Source organism: Dermacentor variabilis, chromosome 3 (assembly GCF_050947875.1).
Source record: "Dermacentor variabilis isolate Ectoservices chromosome 3, ASM5094787v1, whole genome shotgun sequence".
Classification (NCBI taxonomy): domain Eukaryota; kingdom Metazoa; phylum Arthropoda; class Arachnida; order Ixodida; family Ixodidae; genus Dermacentor; species Dermacentor variabilis.
The window spans coordinates 241,898,842-241,920,986 of NC_134570.1; the positions used below are offsets into that span (position 1 = coordinate 241,898,842).

General features: G+C 46.2%; 1 protein-coding gene across 4 annotated transcripts in view; it reads left to right on the forward strand.

Moving 5' to 3' along the window:
• Positions 1–22,145, forward strand: part of LOC142576753 (CUE domain-containing protein 1) — a 146,490-nt gene that overhangs the window by 77,879 nt on the left and 46,466 nt on the right. The window contains exons 7-10 of one of the 4 annotated variants that reach the window (XR_012826957.1): positions 5,886–5,987; positions 9,550–9,697; positions 9,800–9,880; positions 9,956–10,023. The exons of 1 other annotated variant lie outside the window; for it this stretch is intronic. Coding sequence is in view for 1 of the 3 variants with exons in the window: in XM_075687031.1 (XP_075543146.1) it covers positions 5,886–5,987 (102 nt within the window). In the remaining 2 variants the exon portion in view is untranslated. Of the gene's footprint in view, positions 1–5,885; positions 5,988–9,549; positions 9,698–9,799; positions 10,024–22,145 lie in introns of those variants that run through there. 2 more of the 4 variants (XR_012826956.1, XM_075687031.1) reach the window with 2 other exon arrangements.

A 22,145-nucleotide genomic window follows, 5' to 3' on the forward strand; every position in this document is an offset into this window, starting at 1 on the left:
CAAACTTCTTTTGACAGCATGCTTCGTTTGTTCTTTCGAAAGGCCGGGGTACTGAGCGCGTGCACGTATATGCGTAGTGCACGCCAATGAATGCGCCACTGGTGGCGGCCTTGCGCAGAACACACGGAAGAGGAGCCAGCCGCGCGCTGTAGTTTGTTGTGTCATTGACAGTGCTTCTCTGTCTTATTCACGTTTTCAGAGCAAAATGGGCAACGCCCTTCACATGTGTGGGGTGGCTAAAGCTTCAAGGAATGTTGGAGAAGAATTGTTGCCGGGTGGGGGGCTCAAATTCCGGCGAAAACGTGCCGGCGATATGGTTCTAATCATTCCCCGAAAAGCCTCATCAGTGGGAGCAACGGTAGCAATAAATCATCACTTCGGCTGGAAATTTCTTGTTCTCATCCTTTTCTCTGTTGCGTCGGTATTTTTTTCCACTCGATCATAGTTAGACACATAAACGACGAAGTTCGTCTGCAATGCACCATGCGGTTTAAAGGCATTTCACTAAAGTTCGGAATGCTGTTTGTCGCTTATGCTGTTTTCCACTTCTTTACCGCGTTGCGCTAGCTAGGCAGCACGACTGCACGAGCGCATTGTGTTATATGTTAAAGCTACTGACGTTTGCAAAAACTGGAATTGTTAGTTTTATGTGGCCCGGTATATCCTCGCACCAGCTGTCGCGCACTTCATGTTTTCACATCTATTTTATGTGTGGCTTCGCACAGGTTTAACTGTTGCTAGTTGCTTCATGCAAAGCTCTTGTTGATTCTTTTGAGCTGCGAGGTTTTCATCCTGCCTCGTTTGTAAAGGGTATAACTCACTCTGTTTCTTATCAGAATGATACCAAGCAAGTGCTTCTTCAACAGCTTTATTCTTTTCGCCCGAGGGCGTCTTAGATATTGTGGTTTTTTGGGAAATGCATTTAGAAAATAGGTAGTTCAGGGGGGCGAAAATTGCTAATAGTTGCTCCATATGGTATTTTTGTTCCATTTTCGCTGAAAAGGTCGCGTCACGTTTGGGAAGTCATCACACCTCGATGCTGTCTGAGCAGACTTGCCACACCGAGTGATTTGTTTGTTTCACAACGTAGTCCCTTTTTGCATGTGAATTTTGTACTCAACCGAATTCTTTCTTATTATGCTTATACTGCAGAGGACTAAACCCGGCCTTGCCGCCAGCGCTCATCTACTTTGGCTGGTGCTGCCCTGCCTTTAAATATATCATGTGGCACCTCTCTCTAGTCACATAAAAAAGGTACTGAAAAGTTAGTCAGACTTTAGCTTTGTGCGTTTCCCACCAGCTTCCTTGCAGAATTTAAAAGTGCAAAAACTGCAGCGGGAATGGCAGTTCATTGGCGTATGCAGCAGAATTGCATTGGCGGTACAGCGCTAACATGCGCTTTTATTTACCCGTACGTTTGGTGACTTCGTTGACTAGTGTACGCATTTCCATCAATAAATTCGCAATTACTCTTCTTGAGGCGACGTTCAACTTATTCGGCGATGTCACATGTATTCATCGGCAGAAAAATCACAACGGCATATGCAGACATCGCACTATACGGATTTGTTTGATATAAGTCTGCACTAACAACGGCTGCTTATTATTGAGGTATCAAAGGAGCATTATGGCAAGGGTATAATGTAAAAAGAACGATCGAGACATTGCATTACTCAATAAAATTTATCGACTATTTAACATGAGCTCCACTTCACGTAAATGGGGTTCATGACGCTTGTCTGTGGGACGCACCTGGCACGTATGTGGCCCATGTTGCCCTAAACACCGGTAACATCATGTTCATACCCGCTCTCACAGAGGTCAGCTTCTTCCCTACAGCTGTCACCTCAGAAGAAGCAGTGTGGCACCCGAACAAAGCAGAAATCGCAACCGCGAACTTCAGCCATCCATGCTGCAAAGGGTTGCTGTCTGCTACTGTCCCCGCGCGAACTGTTGGAAGCACCCGCTAGGTGGCTATCAGTGGTGCCTCTATAGGTGGTGCACGAGGCATGTATTTCTTTGCTGTGTGTGCTACCGTAATAAGCAGTGACAAGACGCACCAAGATGTGTGCGCAACGTGCTCAGTCTTTATTTGACTCGAAAGAAAAACAAAGCACTCAACAATAATAACTATGGGGGTCGAACACGACGAAACAAATGGATACAATTAAAGGAATGTTTTAGGTTTAAACAATGAGCTGGAGGGGATTTTTCTCTACAATCATTCGCTACACCAGACAGACCCTGCCCGCCGGCGGGGAATTGGACACGTCATGCTTCGAACTTCAGTTAGTATCTCGTCATGTCCCCAGCGGCAGCGATGACAGTGCTGATCCTGGAAGGCAGTGAAGTGTAGAGTGTTTTGATCAGGGATGTGTTCATTCGCAGCACGTCTCAGTCGCTGATGATGATGGATCAAAGCCTATCCTCAGGCGACTGATAAAGGAGATGGTGCGCCAGCGATACTTTCAAGGAGCCCCAGACATATTAAATGATGTTGGCGCCCGGGGATTGAGGCGGCCACTCCAAGGGAGTGACGGCGCACTCTTCCAGCAGCTCTTGCACCACACGAGCAGTGTGGATCGGCGGCCTATCGTGTTAGAATATACAGTCACCTTCCAGGAATGGGCCGTCAAGAATGTATGGAATCAGTACGTCGTCTATGACTGCCCTGCACCTTTCAGTGATGAACTTACCTACGAGGCATATCAGTGGGCGTCGCACAACGCTTAGTAAAGAATACCGCCTCATTTCACGCAGTAACGATGAGATCGGCGCACTGCGACTGACAGTAGAATGCTTCCCGACAATGCGGCCAACGCACGCCACCGTAGCAGACACCGCCGTTCAAGACCCCGCTCCTCGAGCACCTGAGCCTGCACGAGCTGCTGCCGCCGCCTGACTCAAGCGCCCGCCGCATCTCGATGCAATGCGCTCCGAGTTTTCCCCTAAGTGTGAAACAGACTGTACATCGTCCTTCGAATAAAACGTCCACGCACACACACGTAGGCACACACTGCATGCAGTACGAAACATGCCCGGACGCGCACAGTGCAAGAGGCAATCAAGGCGGTGTGAACAAGAGATGGGAGAGGCGTACCCATAGGGCGTACCACCCGCTAGTTGAATTTTGCCCCGCATGCGGCGCTCAGCACCGGCGCAGCAGTGCCGCTCGCTGTGCCATTCTTGTCTATTCGCACACTCATGTCACATGAATATGCCACCATGCACTTAGTTTCCTATTCTGGTGCCAGCAAATCTCGCGAGTCATCACACATCACCATTCATCGCTACTGCCGCCGACCCAATGCAGTAAACATCTTCACCTATCTCTTTCACAGTGCGTGTGGTATAAGAAGCATACTGCACACGGTTAATGGGTCGTAACCCAAACACACCACCTGCTGCAGTTGGCGTGCAGTGAGCACCATGTTTCACTCAGCTGGCACGGGGGCGTTGTATTCCGGCTCCACTATTGTCCACCTGCTTGATTTCATTTCAGTTTCCCATGGAAATCCTAAAATAACAATGTGCATCTCAGGTCAGTCAGGCGCCACGCTCGACATATAATTCCGTCTTGTGATGCAATGCTTGTCATCAAGTGGGCACGTGAAAATTCCCCGCTTAAATTCTCTGCCCAAAGATGCTGCTGACCCAGGCTGAATTCAAGGGCCACCAGTGCAAGCTTGCCAAAGCAACAACGCGCATTTCATGCACTCAGACCCCACCAGATGTGGGTGTCTCACGCTGCAACGATTTACATAATGCTTCGCATTACCTAGATGTCATCTACAGTTGAGTCTACCGGAATTTTTTAGTGACTTTAATTGTACATTTTATCTCACATCTTTTCCAGAACATATGAACAAGTTTACTGTAACTCAGAAGAATAATTCAATAGTACTTTTTAAATGTCATTGACATGTTTTGTGCTTGCTGAAGCTTGCGAGAATTATGAAGAAACATGAGAGGAAGCTAAAACATGGGTGGATCCAGGGGGATGTCTGGATGTCCTGATCACCCTTAAAATTTTCGTGTGCAGCGCCATGTGGCAAACTCATGAAGCCCAGGTGTTACTGTTCTTTTGCTCTGGAGAGGCAAAACAAGGTTCAGTGTTTATTGAGGAAAACCCGTTAGCATGTAAAAAATTCATCATCATTAACATCAATTGCCATCTTAAAGTCAGACTCCCCCCTATTTGAAAAAAACTTGAACCCTTGCCTGAGCTAAGGAATGAGCCACAGGCAATGGACAGGAAGATGATAGGCCTAGTGTTAATGAGACAAGAAGGTGGTGGCAAGTGGACGTAACTGATATTTTAGATAAGCCTAAAAGACCTCTTACCTGGTTTTGGCATTGCAAACAAACAAGCTTGATGCATATATGATGCAGTGACAATTGTTTCTGCAAAATGTTACGCCTGTATGCATGCCCAAAAATGCAGGACATGAAGTCCATGAGGCGTCTGCTTGTCTCCAAGCAGCTGAATTGGCACTGCAGTTTTAAAAAAGCGAATCTCACAAAAAAAATACATTTATCTGTTAGGATTTGATTGATATTTGAAAAAGATGAAATTGGGAACAAAGTTTGAGCGATGTGGTAGTAACACTGTAGGTTGATGAGCAGTTTCACTATTTAGTAAGGTCCCACTGAAATAATCAAACTGCTTGGGAACCTACATAGTTATTACCACAGTGCTCCAACTTTATTCCCAAATCGGTGTTTTTCAAATGTCAACCAAATCCTAATTGATATCAGTGTTTGCGGTTTTTTAATTGCAGTGTAGGTTCAGTTATGCAGCACTAAGTTGATGCCCACCAAGAGGCTAGGCGTCTCATGTCCTGCATTTCTGGGCATGCATAGCAAAAGACAAAGAAATGGCTGAAAATTCAAATTAAAGCCTCCTTGGAGCAGCCTGTCCACCCACCAGCAGAGATGATGTCATAGTTTGTGCCTCCATGTCACACATCATATTTGCAGCGCACAAATAGCAAGCAGCAATGTACTGCCCATTGGCTCATGAAAGTCCACATAAAAAGGGGCAAACAACAAATGCCAAGCATTTTATTAAATTTAGATTGAAAGGTGCATATATTCTCTAGAATTTACCAGACAATGTGGAAAGAAAAAAACAGTGCATTAGTCTTATTTCTCAGTGATGTACAATTTGCTTGCTAAATTCTGAAAGTGTATGAGGCACCTATCATGTTTTGCAAACAGCGTGATCTTGCCAAATTTCGGCAAACACAGCAGCACCCAATGAAAACACTTCATTCGTGGGATGTTCAGATCATGTCCCAATATCCATGCTCCACTTCATAGATAAACACCTATCCAACAGACGTCCAACTTGAGATATCCTTGATATCCTAAGCATATTGCATCTGGACCTTTTAGGTGCACACATGACTACTAGTTGCCCTCCCAGAGGCTTTGTCTTTGTTTCCTTGTGATGAAACAAGGTTTACTCATATGTTCAAATTATGATCCGAAGCTACCATGTCTGGAGCTCATGTGTACATTGTTCTTTGCATATTTCGTGATGCAGTTTAGTTTCAAAACTTCAGTTAGTTCTGTGTGCCACTTGTCAAAAGGCACAGAAAAATGAGGAGCACATTCTACTTGGGGGAATGCATGTGCACCATGCACTGTATCTTAACTTTCCGTGGGGGCATATTCCTGGCAGTGTGTTCAAAGAGGCTGGTTGGTTCATCTTTAGAATAAAAAACAGAAACAGCGCGACACAGGACGAGCGAGCAAAGAGCACAGGACAGAGCATTGACTAACAACCAAACACTTTATTTTAAATGCATATTTCTAGTCTTCACTATTCCATCCTACTGAGGAAAGCACCTCAGTGAAGCCCCCGCCCCGGTGTTGTGTAGGGCGCCCAGCTGATGCCACTGAAGACGAACCCTGGGGAACCCTTCCACACACAGAGGAGACAGATGCAGCCTTTCGGGAACGGCTGAAGAACATGGGCAAAGGTTTGTTCTTCTGCATTCCTTCACCCCATGACAATAAGCAGGCTGCTGCTTGCTTTACTTCAAAAAAGAGCGCAGATATGCTGCGGCACTGGAGGCCTTACAAACTTGCATGTGCAGACATTTGTCATCCCTTTTTGTTTTATGCACAGGGAGGTCTGCATGTCATAGCAACTAACAACATCGCTTTCTTGTGATTGAAACAAGGATTGTGTATAGCTGTATCTTGCTTTATTTATTTGTTTGTTTGTTTGTTTGTTTGTTTGTTTAAACACCTTCAGGGCCTGTAGGGCATTACCGACGAGAGTGGGGACATCCAGCAGGTACTCAGGGTGTCTACCAATCGGGAAAAGCGGAAAAACTGGAAATTCTCAGGGATTTTTAGTAGTCTGGAAAAACTCAGGGAATTTGTGCCTCTTTCAGGGAAAATTAGCTGTAATTCTATTGAAAGGGTCAAAAGTCGCGGTAATGCTGGCTCGAGTAACAGACAGGAATCGTAACGAATCATCTTTGACGCCCTGTCGTCGGCTGGAGGCATAGAGTTTCTAAATAAATACCCTAGAGGGAAATGTGGCGCTAGTGTCTACAGGGGTTCTCATGAGCGTTGCCTCAACCTACATGGGAATGATGGGAAGTACAGGCTTCGGATTGACTTCGGTCTTTAGACTAGTGGCGTTCGCTTGAGGCGCAGTAAACAAAGCTATACTCAAATATAGCGTAAAATCCAATTCAATTTCTGCAGTATGTTATGTAATGTACAACATGCTACATAAGCTTTGTATGACTTTGAGATGGAAGCATGGTTTACTATGGTTCGTAACCAGGACACACCAGGGTATGCATACTTGTGCGATTCTGTTCCCGATTTAACGCCAAAGAATAATTATTTATTCATTTTTGCAACAGCAAAACAACCGTGCATGTACTTATATAAAAATACTCAAGTATTTCTGGAAATAAAAATGTATTGTGACAAAGCGTAGCGCCCTTGAGCGGAATGCTACAAGTGTCGTCTGCTACGACGCCTGCTCGCTGCAAACGGGAGACTTTTCTCGCAGACGATAGGCACTTGCGAACTCTCTCACTCTTTCGAAAGGCTGCGTCAGCTGTCATGATTGCTGAGCGTCTTCAAGTACTTTTAAGCACACCTGATGCAGTGCTAGCTAGGACGCTACTGGCCTCCTACGAGTATTTCGTCATCATATTTTGCGTGCGTCCATCAAGCTTTTTCTTGGCGACCTCAGAGCGGACGTTGGGAGCGCCAAAAATCTGCCGAAGCTCGTGTTTGAATGCCGCCCAGTCAGGCAAGGTGCTCTCGTGGTTGAGAAAGCAAGTCCTAGCAACGTCAGTGAGGTAGAATGCGACGTTGCGAAGCTTGTGCATGTCATCCCACCGGTTAGACTCACTCAAGCGGTCATAATTGTCCAGCCAATCATCAACGTCGTCACTATGAAGGCCAACGAACATGGTGGGATCGCGCTGCCGCGTGCTGACGGTTCATGAAGGAACGACCGGTGGGGCAGAGACGGTGACACCGGAGGCTCCTGGAGGATCTTCTTGGAAGAAGATCCTCCTCGGGGAGCAAGGAGCAAGCGGCGGCCTGAACGAAGTTCCAGGGAAACTCGAAGGCGTAGAGGACCAAGCAATCGAAAGCAGCCTCCACCAATTGCGAGCGGCAATACACTCCGACGTAACGCGCGCGCGTGCGCGCGCTCGTCATGGCGACGTTGTAGGGTGCCTCGATGCCAGCGCCGTCAAAGAACGGCACCACCCTGAACGGCGGCGCTGGCATTGCAAGTTAGTGCCTAGCGCCCTCTCTCGTCGAGGTAGAGACTCGCTACTCGGCAGGCTGAGCCAGAACGAGATGGCCTCTTCGCAAGAAAGCGTGCCCGACCCATGCGGCTCCGAAATCGAAAGGTTTCTGGAGGCCGTCCAGCAACATCCTTGTGTCTACGACACCAAAAGAATGGACTACTGGAATGCGGAGTGGGAAAACAACGCATGGGAGCAGATACGCATGTACTCCGGCCTCTCAACACGAGCGTCAATACTACTACGCACGTGTGTGTATGCGTCTCCGGACATGCTATGCACTCAGCGCCTGTTTGTTTGTCTTGTTTTACCTGTTTCAGTCGAAGAGTGCCTGAAACATATATGGAAGCGGCTGAGGGACCGCTATGCAATTCATGCGACACCTAGCGGCAGTAGGGAGAAACGCCATACGGAGGTCCAGTCGCCATGTGCGCCGTAGAGGCTGCTGTCGCGGACGGAAGAATGGAGCTGCTAGCAAAGAAAAAGCGAACGGCCAAGCAGTTATGCTGTGTTCCTCGGTGCGTGCCAGCGAGATGGAAGGACAGCGATATTTCCGTTCACGCATTTCCCTCCGAGTCGAAAGGCTGAAGCCGCAGAACCAGGTGGATCGCTAACATCCGCATCGGCAAGGCTGTGACGCTGACAGTGACTGTTTGCTCACGGCATTTTGCACGGGATAATTTCTCCTTACCAGGTGAGACACTATTGCGAGCTTGTGAACTCGAACCTAATGCATGACCATTGTGCGTGGCCATTATACATGTCGCTGTGTCACCTTATGTAAACACGTTTCACATTGCGAGCACTGGCGATTGGGCTATGCATTATTTGCTGCATATGTTAGCCGCAACGCGAAATTCGAGCACAGGTTCGAGACCTGTCACAGCGGTTTCTCCGAGGAACGTCTCCTCTGCACTTGTTAACCACATTGGCTGTAATTGGAGCTCATGTTCGACGCTTCACAGCGGTTTCTGCGAGGAACGTCACCTCTGCGCTCGTTGGCTACACCCGGCTGTAACTCGGGAGGCTTTTGATGCCCAGTACGTCTCGCGCAACTTATACAGGCGTCGGAGATTCAAATGTTTACGAGTGATGTACTAGCAAGTTCAGGAAGTGTTGAGTGTAAACGTGCCACATATGTGGCATGCTAAAGCGGAATAAATATCATGCGTGGCATGGATGAACTTCCAGCACAGGCGCACTGCACACGGGCACTTCCCAGCGCGACTGATTACGAATTTGCCACTTGCACGTGAGAATCTCCGACGCGCTCAAGAGTGGCCATATGACACTGGTATTTCGCACTGACGGCGAGCCTATCACGTTCATTGCAGAAGTTTGCCACTTACGCGACAGCCACATGTCAATTTTACACGCGTTTGCTAGTTGCGAGGAAAATTTACGGCGTCCGCCGTCTACTGACGTGCCGCATATGTATGTGCAGTATTAGTACCTAAGCTAGCTTTATCTGTGTTATTAAATCATCCCCAAGTCAGTGGCAAAACTACTCCGGTCATGTGGTGGTGTTTGCACCTGTGTACTTTGCGTTATGAGCAGCTTTCAACTACGTTTTGCAGGTGCTACATTCGGTGTACAACGTTGCATAGCCTTGCGCACTCAAACCGTGCTTCATTTCCTTGCAAATGCTTTTTATAAATATTGTGGCCTTGTTTCTGAGGTAAAAAGAAAAAAATTCTGGGTGCAGCCCATATTGAGGCACAATAAAGTATAAACAATTCATTTATTTTTTCAGATTTAGCATGTCAAAGACAGCGGCTGAAAAAGATGCGATACCAACTGAAAACCTGCCTAGGACGTCATGTTATGATGAGAACAAGGATGCTCATATGAAAGAGCTTTCACTGGCAAGACTTCGCCGACGTGCGTATCGGTCAGCCAGAGTAAGTTAATCTGACTGCATGGTGCAGCACTTATATACTTATGGTACATACACCATGTCTACAAGCATGCAATAGATGTCAACACCTTTTAATGCATTACAGAATGAATCAAGCAAAGAAACTGCTGCCTCCCCATTAGAAGCAAAGGTGTTGCTCCATGCACCTGTCAGCACGACCACCATGGTAAATTGGCTGCCTGCAAATTGTGCACACATTGCTTCACCACTAATTCCTTGGGATTAAACTCTGACATTGCAGGACGATCTCCCATCCCCTGACAGCAACAGCATGGACCAAATAAGTGACAAAGGAAATATAGTAATTTCTTTTTGTATATGTATGTGTTGTGGTAGCTGTCTTTACCTAGACGGTGGCATGCTTTCTGGATTTACATCGTAAAAGCATTGTAGCACGTGGTGTGTGATGGGTGCATATTAACTGCAACTTGTGCACACATTGCTCAACCACTGGTTTCTTGAACTGAACTCTATCTGACACTGCAGGACGATTTCCCATCCCCTAACAGCATGGACCAAAGCCTTGCAAACACCATAAGGGACAAGGACATAGCAAATATGGCAATTTATTTTTTCTATATATTTGTGATGTGGTAGCTGTCTTTACCTAGCCGGCAGCATGTTTTCTGAATTAACTTCGTGAAAGGATTGTGGTGTGTGATGGGTGCAAATTAACTGATGCAAAAAGCCTGGCTTTCCTACTTCCAACATTGAATTTAACACATTGACGTGCATTATTGGAATGACAAAAAGAAGCTGCATCTCGCGTCAGATATGTCAGACATTATAACTCTTGCTTTTGTTTTGTGACAGGAATGTGCTTGCCAACCTGGCCCCCAGACATTAATGGCAGAGTACTCAAGAGAAGAAAAAGACGTGGCACATTTCCTACTAGAAATGGCTTCAGAGACAAGGCTTACAGAAAGCAAGGCTGACCAAGTGACATCGGGTACTTTTCCACAGAAGTTTGTGAACACGATAAATAGTAGCAACGTAAATACATTCACAGGCCGGCCATCATTCGATGTTCTGAATGCTCGTGTGACATGCTACACAAAAATTCATCCACTTTCAGGACGGCACCAGTTATGTGTAAAAACAATTGCATTGACATTGGTGAAATTGAAGCATAATATTTCCACTGCATTTTTGAGTCACCTTTTTAACTGTTCTCGAACTACATGTAACAACATAATTGCAGAAAGTGCTCAGTTGATGTCTGAAATTTTAAAAGTAACTGTGGCTGTGCCACCAAAAGATGATGTTGAACATTTGCCTGTCTGTTTTAAACACAGTAATGTGCGTGTCATTGTAGATTGCACCGTAATTCCTATTAGCCAGCCCAACTGTTTGCGATGTGCATTACAGACCTACCCCTTCTATAAGAAAGGTTTCACGGTTAAATATATGGTGACTGTTACAACAAGTGGTCTTAGTGCCTACATAAGCCAAGGATATGGAGGCCGCACCTCAGACAAGGCCCTGTTTGAGCAAAGCTGCCTCGTCAAGCAACTAGACCCGATATCAGATGCCATAATGGCAGACTGTGGCTTTCTTATTGATGACATTTGTGCGGACAACTTAATTGAGTTAATCAGGCCTCCATTCAGAAAACAAAAGCAGATGTCAAAGGGTGATTCACTTAGGACACAAAAGATAGCATCAGCAAGAGCTTATGTAGAGCGTGCTATGCAGCGAATGAAAATATTCCATGTTGTCAACAAGAATCCCATGGAGCATGGTGGGATTACTTGACGACATTGTCATAATAGCTGCAGGCATCACAAACCTTTCATCACCGATTTTAGCAACACATCGATTTTTGTGAGTCCTGCATCAATACATTTCCCAAACGTATTATGTGCATCGTAAAAGTGGTTCGTGCTTTCCATGCAAGGAATTTTAAAAAACTTTACAGGAGTGGAAGCGCCATGTTCCTTACCAGCAGAGGTGAAGCCAGAGCTTGCCCTTATTTTACATTTGAAATAGACCTTCGTTTGGTTGTCCTCTTACAGATCAAGTAAGATCTGGCTCTGGTAATGTAATTGCGTGGCTAATTAGAAACTAAAAGCATGTTGTTCCTGTCAGAAGTATTATCTTCCTCTGAGTATTGATTACGTTATTTCTGAAACAATTTACCAAGAATTTCAGGCTTCATCTTAAAACCAGTAACACTAAGATACACGTCAGCCAGTCTCTGTATGGCAAAATAAGTCACGTTAATGGGGTTGAGACATCAAATTTTTGGCTTGCGCGTTCTTTGTTTCAAACGTTTCTTATTGCTCCAGGAAGCATGGTGCACACTCGAATATTCTTATATTCTCAGTAAATAAGTTAATATTGCATTATTTATGTGAACAATTTTCAGTTTCGGTTTGCGGGCGCAGAGTTGGACAGTGATGTCAATGTCTAGAAAGCTTGGTCACGTGGGCCCACCAAGCTGTGACGCGCACACTGCTGCATCATCTGGTCTCGCACACACATTCTCTACCAGTGCAGGCAAACAAAACCATGCCGACAGTTGTCTGGGCTAGCTGCAGCAGCTCCAATTATGACTCTACGACTGACGCGGCTCATTGCCCTCTAGACTCAAGCCTCTCTAGGCTTGCCCGGTGCTGTGGGTCACCACTCATTGCACGTCACTCTAATGTGGTATGACGTCACTAAAATTTTCGTTGTGCTTCCAACAAACACAGTGACATCGGTGTCAATCGCGGTAGCAATGGGTTTCGATCACGAGAACGAGCATTTAGGCACTCTTTGGAAGAGAATGAAAACATACTTTAAACTTTTCTATGTCTAGCACTTCATGTTGAGTGTCTTTGCATACAGAGGAAGCCTACAGTATGCTTCTTATAGCCTCAAAATTTGGTGTCTCAACCCCTTTAAACTAGTGGGAAGTGTGAGGAAAGCACTTCTTTTCCTTCATTGAAAAATAATCTTTTATAGTGCCCCTCCTAAAATGGTGTTGTTGGTTCACTTTTGGCACATAAATTCCCCTCCAACAATTTTTTTATATTCCTTGTTTCCATTGTATACTTCCTTACTATAGCCTGTTCTAATGTTTTGTTTGCATTTTTTTACATCCCCACAATCTTGTGTATTGTTGCAGCCCATCTGAACTTAACATGTGTTGCTACGTTGCCCGAGTTTATTTTTCTTTTTTAGGAAAACTTAATTGGTGCATGGCCTCGTAAGGGCCCCTCACCAGGCCCTATTGCAAATTTTGGTTATACACTGGTACATGTAAGGTGTCGTCTAGAAAGCCTTTTTTTCGAAGATTTTCAAATTAATTCACCCGATGTCACATGGACAACCTTGGTTTCTGTAAGCCAAGTACCTGAAGCCATTTCTAACAGGAAATTTGCCACATCTTGGGAAATGGAAGAACCTGTGCTGTTACCATGCTGCCGGAAGGCAAGCGTTACTACCAGCAGACATTTTGTCTCTGCCTCGACTAGGGTGCGCAAGTGTTCTTTCCCTGCCTTCTCCAATACCAAAGCGAAAAGACCATGTCACATGAATGTGTCGTACCCCGCATTTAAAAAAATATTATTTACAATTCCAGTGGCACGTTTGCATATTCGGCATTAGGTGATTCACCTGAAGTCATGTGCCATGGCTGGCGATATTGCAAGTAGCCTGTATTGCATAGAGGTATTTGTGCGTGTGACCTTGGCTCCATCAAAGCGTGGCGGCCTTGAGAGTAAGTGCGGTCTTCCGTTTGGAAATTCAGCATTTTTTATGCCACTCAGCCATTTCATACTTTTCAGACACGGTCGTTGCCATGTGATCTACATGCTGCACTTGTTTGCATTGGCCAAACCTGCAGACTTCAACTTCAACACATATTTTGTAAATTAGCAATGCACATTCTTTTGCAACTTGTATTCTTCATTGAAGTGCTGATTTACGCTACGCATTCTGATGCAAGTTTTCATCTTATGGTATTCTGAGATATTTGCAGTTCACTTATGATCTGTGTGCATAGAGTTGTGGTTATTCTTCAATGGCTGTTTGTTGTCCCTTGCCTTACTTGTATTTTTTCACAAAATAAACCACATGCACTCAATATTTTGTTCACTGTACTCTGTGTCGAGGTGTTTGCCTCATACGTTTTACTCAAGCCCATTTTTGTTGCACTTTTTAGCATATGAGGGTATATCTTGCCAAACAGAACATGAGAAGTAACATGGAACAGTGTCAAACCTGCATACGATGAGTATTTAAGAAGTTTGGCCACCAGAGTTGAGTACCCTGAAAGAATGGTTTGATTCAAATGACCCCAGCTGGTATATGTACCATAACTTATGAGTCTTCCCAATTTGTTGAATACAGTGCAAATGGCTGTCCTGGGAAGCATAACTAAACCACTGGTAATACAACATGGGGAGACACTTGTGTAGACTTAACATCAGTGAATGATAATTATTGACCTCCAGAGAGCATATAGAGCTGTCCTTACTATCAACATATAAATAAATGGAAGGTAAGTGACATAAAAGTTTAACATGCACTTAAAGCACTTAACAAACACTTAAAGGGGCACTGAAACACTTCCTACTGATCATAGTTACCTCACTACAAAAGGACATCGCCTGCTGCAAAAATTTTTCGGATCATTGAACTGTAAGCGGAATTAGTAGTTAATGCACTGATGCATTGCTTTCTCCTTTCGCCTCAGCTAGTGTGCTGGAAGCTACACGGTGCATGGCAAGGTAGCAAGGTCCTTGTCAAGTTTTTTTTTTTTTTTACACATTGCTACTTGTGGTTTAGGCATGTGTGGCACTCTCTAAACGCGAGATGGACGCCTGGAGCTACATCACTTACAGAGACCAATAAATACACACGGCTGTCTGATCTTCCTGCGAACAGAGCTTGTGGTGGTCGTGGTATCTATATTATGCAGCATGCCAGTTTCAGGGCCCCTTTAAGAAGGGCACAAACAAAGACAACAAAAGTTGGTTTCATGAGTTCTGCCTGAGTCGCCACTGATATCACGCAGTTACTCGTGCACAAATTGTGAAACAATAACGTATGAGCCATAGGAGAACAGTCATGTCGGCAAAAAAAAAAAGAAAAAAAAAGCAGGATATGTATTGTGATAGGTAACCTCAAGCGCCACAGCACAAGGTGAAGCTAAGTTGCAGTTTCGCACATAATAGGATCTCTTCTGCTTACAACGGTGCACGCACATTAACATTTCACTTTATACGATCTTTGCAATATGAACAGCATTGAAATGCAATGTAGAGATGAAACATTAAAGGGACTGACAACTACACCAAATGTTCCAGGATAAGGTGCCAGGAGAAACAGTCGAGATGTGCTTGCACTTTTGCGACAATCCAGCAGTGCACGAGCACTTTGCCTCCACGATCGATGGGTCCCGGAATGCGTCGGCGATTCTCACCACAATCTCGTGCGGGTCCGCTGTCACGCCGGAGGTTTGCACACACGCGCGACCACTTCTACTTAATTACTCACTGTACCACTGGTACCGACTAAAATGAGGTGCTCGGCGTCCACTACCCGTTCTCCCCCCACAAAACAGCGCGAATTAACATCGCAGTGCAACAAACTTAATATTTTCACCAAGGACAGCGTACGCGGGCATAGAGTTTCCTACAAGAATTTTTGTAGGAAACTCTATGTACGCGGGGACCATAGAGTTTCCTACAAAAATTGTAGGAAACTCTATGGCGGGAACCTCCGTAAAGCCGCCATACTGCACAGTGTAGCCAGACCGGATGGATGGATGGAACGTAGTGTGTTATTGAATTTCTCGATTTTCTTTAAATACGTCTTCCTACCCTTTTAACCTTATGTCACCTCTCTGCTTTTGAGCCACCAATCCTCCAATCGCCTTTTGCTAATTTCCACCGCATATTTATTTACATGACTATCATCTCTGAACCCTAGGGCCTCAGGAAGGGTGACTGTGGCCGCATCGACATCGGGATTGATACCATCACATTCTAGTATGAGGTGTTCCATCGTTTCTACATATTTACCGCACACAGTACATGTGTCTTCTTCTTCGTTAAATTTCTTTTTATAGCTCCGCGTTCTAAGACATCCTGATCTAGCTTCAAAGAGTAGGGCACTGCCTTTTGAGTTATCATAAAACGCTTCCTTCCTGATCTGCTGTTTCCAGTATCGATATAGTTCTAGACTATGCTTCTTTTACATTGAATTTATTCAATTTTTACCTTCCGCATTTCTAACCTGTCGTTTAATGCTCTGTCCTTTTTCGTCCTCGTGTCTGGCATACTTGCTGGTTAGCTTCCTAGTTCTTTTCCGCCAATGTGAGTCAACGCTCTTTCTGTATAGGTATTTAAACACCTGAGCTGCCCACCTGTTATCATCCAATTTCCTCAGACGTTTTTCGTATAGGATTTTGCTCTGAGCTTCCCTTGCTTCGAATGATGCCCAGCCCATATCTCCCTGTACTGCTTCGCTTGTGGTTTTCCCGTGGGCACCTAGTGCTAACCTTCCCACAGCTCTCTGATTTACTTCTAGTCTCGACTGAACCTCTGCCCTTAAACACAGGACCGCATTCCCGAAAGTAAGCCCCGGCACCATTACTCCATTCCAAATGCCTCTCAGTACCTCATACCTGTTGTAACCCCACAATGCCTTATGTTTCATTATCCCGGCATCTCTTCGCCCTTTTGCTATTAGAGACTGTTCGTGCTTTTCCGTGTACATCTGCCCTTTGTTTATCCATACCCCGAGATATTTGTATTCGGCCACTCGGGATATTTCGTGGCCTTGTATTGTAAGCTCCTGATCAGTTGTATCGTTGAAAAACATCCCACCGGACTTAGCTGCACTAAAACTGAAACCTAAACTGTCTCCTTCGTACCCACAGTAATTAACCAGAGTTTGCAAATCTTCCTGGCTATCTGCTAACAGTACAATATCGTCCGCATACATTAAACCCGGTAGTCGTTGCTCAACAACCTTTTCGCCTAATCTGTACGACAGATTATACCCTAGATTGCTTCGTTGTAACCTTCTTTCCATGCTTATCATATAAAGCATGAACAGCAGCGGGGATAGAGGACAACCTTGCCTTAATCCTTTGTGAACCTCGACAGTTGTTGTACTCTTGATTCCTTCCCATGTTATTTCAACATTATTTTCTCGATATAGTTCCTGTAGAAAATCAATGACCTCATTACCGATGCCTTCAGCTTTTAATATGTTCCACAGGAGTTCCCTGTTCACATTGTCGTATGCACCACTTATGTCCAGGAAGGCTAAATACAGAGGTCTATTTTCCGCCTTAGCTATTTCTATGCACTGGGTAAGCACGAACAGGCTATCATCTAAGCGCCTACCACTTCTGAACCCGTTCTGAAGTTCTCCAAGTATTCTATTACTTTCTACCCATGACTGCATTTTTAATTTCACCGCCTGCATCGCCAGCCTATATATAACTGATGTTATCGTAATTGGTCGGAAAGATTTTATGTTCTTCTTATCACCTTTCCCTTTATAAATCAAATTCATTTTACTCTGTTTCCAACTGTGCGGAATTTGCTTATTTGTTATGACTGCCTCCAATGCTTTTATCAGCGTTTCCTTGCTTCTTGGGCCAAGTTCATTAATTAACTTGATTGGAATTTCGTCTATCCCCGCGGACGTCGTGCATTTTGGAACATTTGCTTCCGCCTTTTTCCAGTTAAGACTGGTCAATTCTAAGCTGTTTTCTATTATGCTATTCTGTGTTGCTACCTCACTTGGGGCGATTACCCTATCGTCTTTCCTAAATGACTCTGCTATAACTGAACCAATGTAGTTCACAGCGTCATCTCCCTCTAAACAATTTCCTTCGGCATCGTGAATCTGTTCCTCTTTTCTGTGATTAGCTTTACCCAGCCAGCTTATATGGTTCCAGAATTTTCTTGACCCCCCTTTAGTTGCATCGCGAACTTCAGCCAGCCAGCGATCAGAGGACTGCTTTATTTTAGCCTGGACGAGGACCTGCACTTGTTGTTTCTTTTGTCGATAATATTCCCATTTTTGGCCTATTTCCTCTTCAGATAACTGCGCCCTCTTTGCTTCTCTGTGTTCCCGAGATGCCCACCATCGTTGTTCGATGGCCTCTCTAATTTCCTTATTCCACCAACTTCGTGGCTTCCCCTTTCCTCTCCAGCGGTTTACTCCTTTTACCTCTTTTATTTTTGTACTAATGAGTAGTTCTGATTATAATCCCACCTTTCCATGGGATGTTTCTTTATTGCTTCCTCTATGCCAGCCGCTCTTTGCGCTATTTGCGCGTCATTTAATTTTGCGTACTCTTTTTGGCTTCCCTGCATTTCTCTTTTGAGTAGGGCTCCCAACTGTAGACTAATACGCTTATGATCACTTCCGAGGCTGTACTTCCCCTCTTCGTCTATTTCCATTATTGCTAGCTTGCTATACAATCCCTGCGACATTAAGCAGTAGTCAATGGTCGTTTGTCTGTTACGGGACTCCCACGTGATTTGTCTCTCACACTCAGTTTCTCTATTTACTATAACTAGGTTGTGTCGTTCACAGAAGTCTAGCATCAACTTCCCATTACAATCTGTGTATCCATCCAGATCCTCGATGTGGCCATTCATGTCACCCAGCAGACAAATATCGGCACCTTCTCCAAACTGCTTTATATCGTCATCGAGACACTTCACTAGATCTTTGTTCTCTTGCCTGCATTTGTCCCCTGTCCCTTAATAAACTACTGCTAGCCATGTCTTTTTACCGGCAATTGTACCTGATACCCCGACATGTTCTTTGCAAATTGACTTTATTCTTTGCCAATTTGTTCCTTGATGTATCAGCATACCTACTCCTCCTCCCTTCCTCTCCGTTGTTGTTCTATTGCTCCCTTCCCAGACGTAGCCTTCAATAAGCGGTGGGTCTTCTAGATCCCTGAGGTGTGTTTCGCATAGCGCGTATACACCTACTTCTTCGTCCTTTAACTGCTGTTCTATTTCTAACTACCTCGCTCTCTTTCTACCGCCTTGCATGTTTATGTACCTGATCCTGGTGTTAAACTTATTTGTAGTTTTCTTCCTGGACCTCCTAGTGGCCATTTGATTGTCGTCAGCCTCTATTGTTGCACTTTCTACACTGTTTCTACCTACCCCTACGCCCTGAGGCGCAGTGGACCCCCTAAAAAAGCTACTGCCCGACCTGCCAGGCGCCAGCCGATCTCGGCTCCTAGCCTTCCATTAAAGTGGATGCCATCACGTGTAAAGCCTCCGCCAAAGCCTGCTCTACGCACTTCTCTGTTTATGTCTGCCACTTCAAATCCTTTCTCCTGGCTTAGCTTTCTTATTTCACAATTTACAGCCACAACGTCCTTGGCAATTGCTCCGTTCCTTCCTTGCACCTCCGGCACTGTGCATACCACGATCTGGACTTGCTGTGCTATCGCCCTTAAATCGTCAACTCCCTCCGCTAATCTTTCCACTACTTTTGCAGCTTCACCATTCAACACATCATTTAGCCCCGCCGATGGTTGAGCGATCGCAGCGCCAGATTTGCTTCTAGGTACACTAATATGAGACTCTATGGCTGGAGGAGTTGCCAGTGTAGAGTCAACGACCGACTTCCCGGATTCCCGATAATTTGGACGGCTTCGTGGCACCACCACGTACCCCATAGAGTCAATGTATCAGAACGTCTGAAATTTCGGACGTAGCACTCTTTGCCGTCCAATTTTCCAGACATTCTGCATGACCGCAGCTCCGAAACGGCATTAATCAAAGCCACCACCGCTGCCATTTGGACTACCTACACATAGCAAGCGAGACGGTCCGGTCTCGCTTGCTATGTGTTGTCTTTTGCGGCGCTACAACCCTCTTCTGGAAACATGCACCAACTAGCCCCCCAACAAGTATTACTCCTCAATTTTACGCGCGCGCACCCACCCTGTCCTGTCACTGCAGGAGCACCACTATGCCTAATAAGTGTACTGACAGGCATTCAGAGCTTTTTCAAACGTGCCTGTGTCGATTTGAGCCCTTAAGAGCAGTAAAAGACATGCATATATTTTTGTCGGAGTGCCTGATTTTTCGGAAGCTTTCGCGGCCCCTAGGGGGTCCGAAAAATTGGACGTTGACTGTAAACTGACCAAGAGTATGCTTCAAATGGTCTGTAGTGTGAACGCGCGACAAAAGGAGCACGAGAACAGAAAGTACCGGTGCATTGAGGAATGAACAGGGAATGAAGTATGTGAGCGCTTTTTTGAAGGAGCCTGAGCTCAAAACACACCCTTGGCTCACGGCAAGATGCAGGTGCCCTCTCATACAAACCAAAATAAACTCTTTAAGCAGTGAAACACTGAGGTGTCTTGCACGGGCTGAGAGTATGTCAGGACAGTTGAGGTTGACTTACGAGCTGTTGAGAGAGACTCTCAATTGTGACAAAATTCGGGCCTCATACCACTGAGTTTGCTATCAGTTGGTATTGACACGTGTACTTCTTTGTCTTTATCAGGTGACACGTTTCACCGCCTAACAAATGTTATCGCACAGCGCAGGACGCACCTGCATGTAACGGAACTTTCTGGAATGTTATCGACGCTTCCATCCGCTGTCTGTGACCAAACTTTGTGTAATCTGATCGCATGTGTGCGCAACACGAATAGTGTAGAACTTTGTGGAAGACACGCGGGTCCCAGCGATTAGTCTGGAACACTCGATGACTGCTATATAAAAGCCGACGCGCTTGACCCGTTCGTCAGATTTTCGATGATCGCCGACCGTGTTCACCGCTATCGTTGTGCTGTAAGTGTAGCCTGTTTTTGTGGGCACAGGTTTGCCCAATAAAAGTTAGTTTTGTCTTTCACAGTATTGCTACTGTGTTCTTCAACGTCATCACCACGTGACATCTGGTGGAGGTGCTTTTCGTTCATGTACCGGACGCCCCTGACAAGCCGTGATCCAGGCGCGGACTTCTACCTGAGAAGACCAAGAAGATTGTGGCCAAGGCCACTTCAATGGCAGCCCCAGCATACCCCATCGTGCTGCAGCAGCCCAGGGAGCCTCCGACGTTCTGCGGTTCAATATTCGAGGACCGGAAAACCTGCCTTGAGACGTATGAGAGGGTCGCTGCATTCAACAGCTGGAATAGCGACGACAAATTGCGACATGTCTTCTTCGCATTGGAAGACGCCTCCAGGACGTGGTTCGAAAACCGAGAAGCCACCTTAACGACCTGGGACCTTTTCCGAACCGGCTTCCTGTAGACATTAACAAGCGTTGTACGCTGAGAACAAGCCCAAGCACTACTAGAAACCCGAGTGCAGCTGCCTAATGAGACTACCGCAATTTTTACATAAGAAATGAACCGCCTATTCTGCCACGCCGACCCGGAAACGTCTGAGGAAAAGAAAGTCTTACACCACGCCTTCTGATACGTGGTGTAAAGGAGGAACTTTTCACCGAAATGGTACGGAGCCCACCGAGAGACTTGGCGTCTCTGCGTGGAGCGCCTATTCAGGCGCACGGCGAACTAGCCCTGGACGTAGTTGATACCATACCGAAGACCCTCGACGAGTTTCTTCGCGAGGCCACCAGCATAGAGAAGACACTGGAAATGCGGAACTGGCAATTCAACCGCCGCACTAACTTGACAAACTACGCCGGGGCTCAGTCACTGGCCACCGACGACCTGCGTGAGACTATCCGAGCGGTCGTGCGGGAGGAGCTACAAAAGCTGTTCCCTTCATCACAGCCTCAAGTGGCTTCAATTGCCGGCGCCGTCCGTGAGGAGCTCCAAAAACAACTCGGAGTAGCCCCTGAATCGCCGCAGCCTCAGCCGCAAGCGATGACATACGCCGCTGTAGTCCGCCGTCACGTACCCCTTCCGCGCCCACGGCAGGGCCCAGTGACGGCACAGTACCGTCGTCCGCCACCACCCCCCGCCGCCATCACGCCAACCCATCGCCCCACGCAGCATTCCAAGGAAGACTGATGTTTGGCGCGCCCCCGACCATTGTCCGCTTTGCTATCACTGCAGAGAAGCCGGGCACATCTACCGTCGATGCCCATACTGGGAGATGGGACTCTGAGGGTTCGCGGTTAACGCGCCACGACTACAGATTGGCGAACCTCGCGATATCGCCTACTACCTCACCGCCACTCAGTGGAGCCCTCGACGACCGTCCCGTTCGCTGTCACCGGGCCGCTACCTGTCGCCGCAGCGCCGACCATACACCGGCCCAACCAGGGGCCGCTCTGCGAGCCCATATCCGGCAAACTAAAAGCAGCAACCGATGGAGGTGCGGTTGCTGTTTGTTGAACTGACGAAGATCCTCCGCCGCCGACGAAGACAACGAAGAGACCATCTCGACGACATAATAACGACACGCCGCCGTCCCGACGAAGTCAGAAAGCCAAGACTACACCGACGAAAGCCGACATGACGCGACG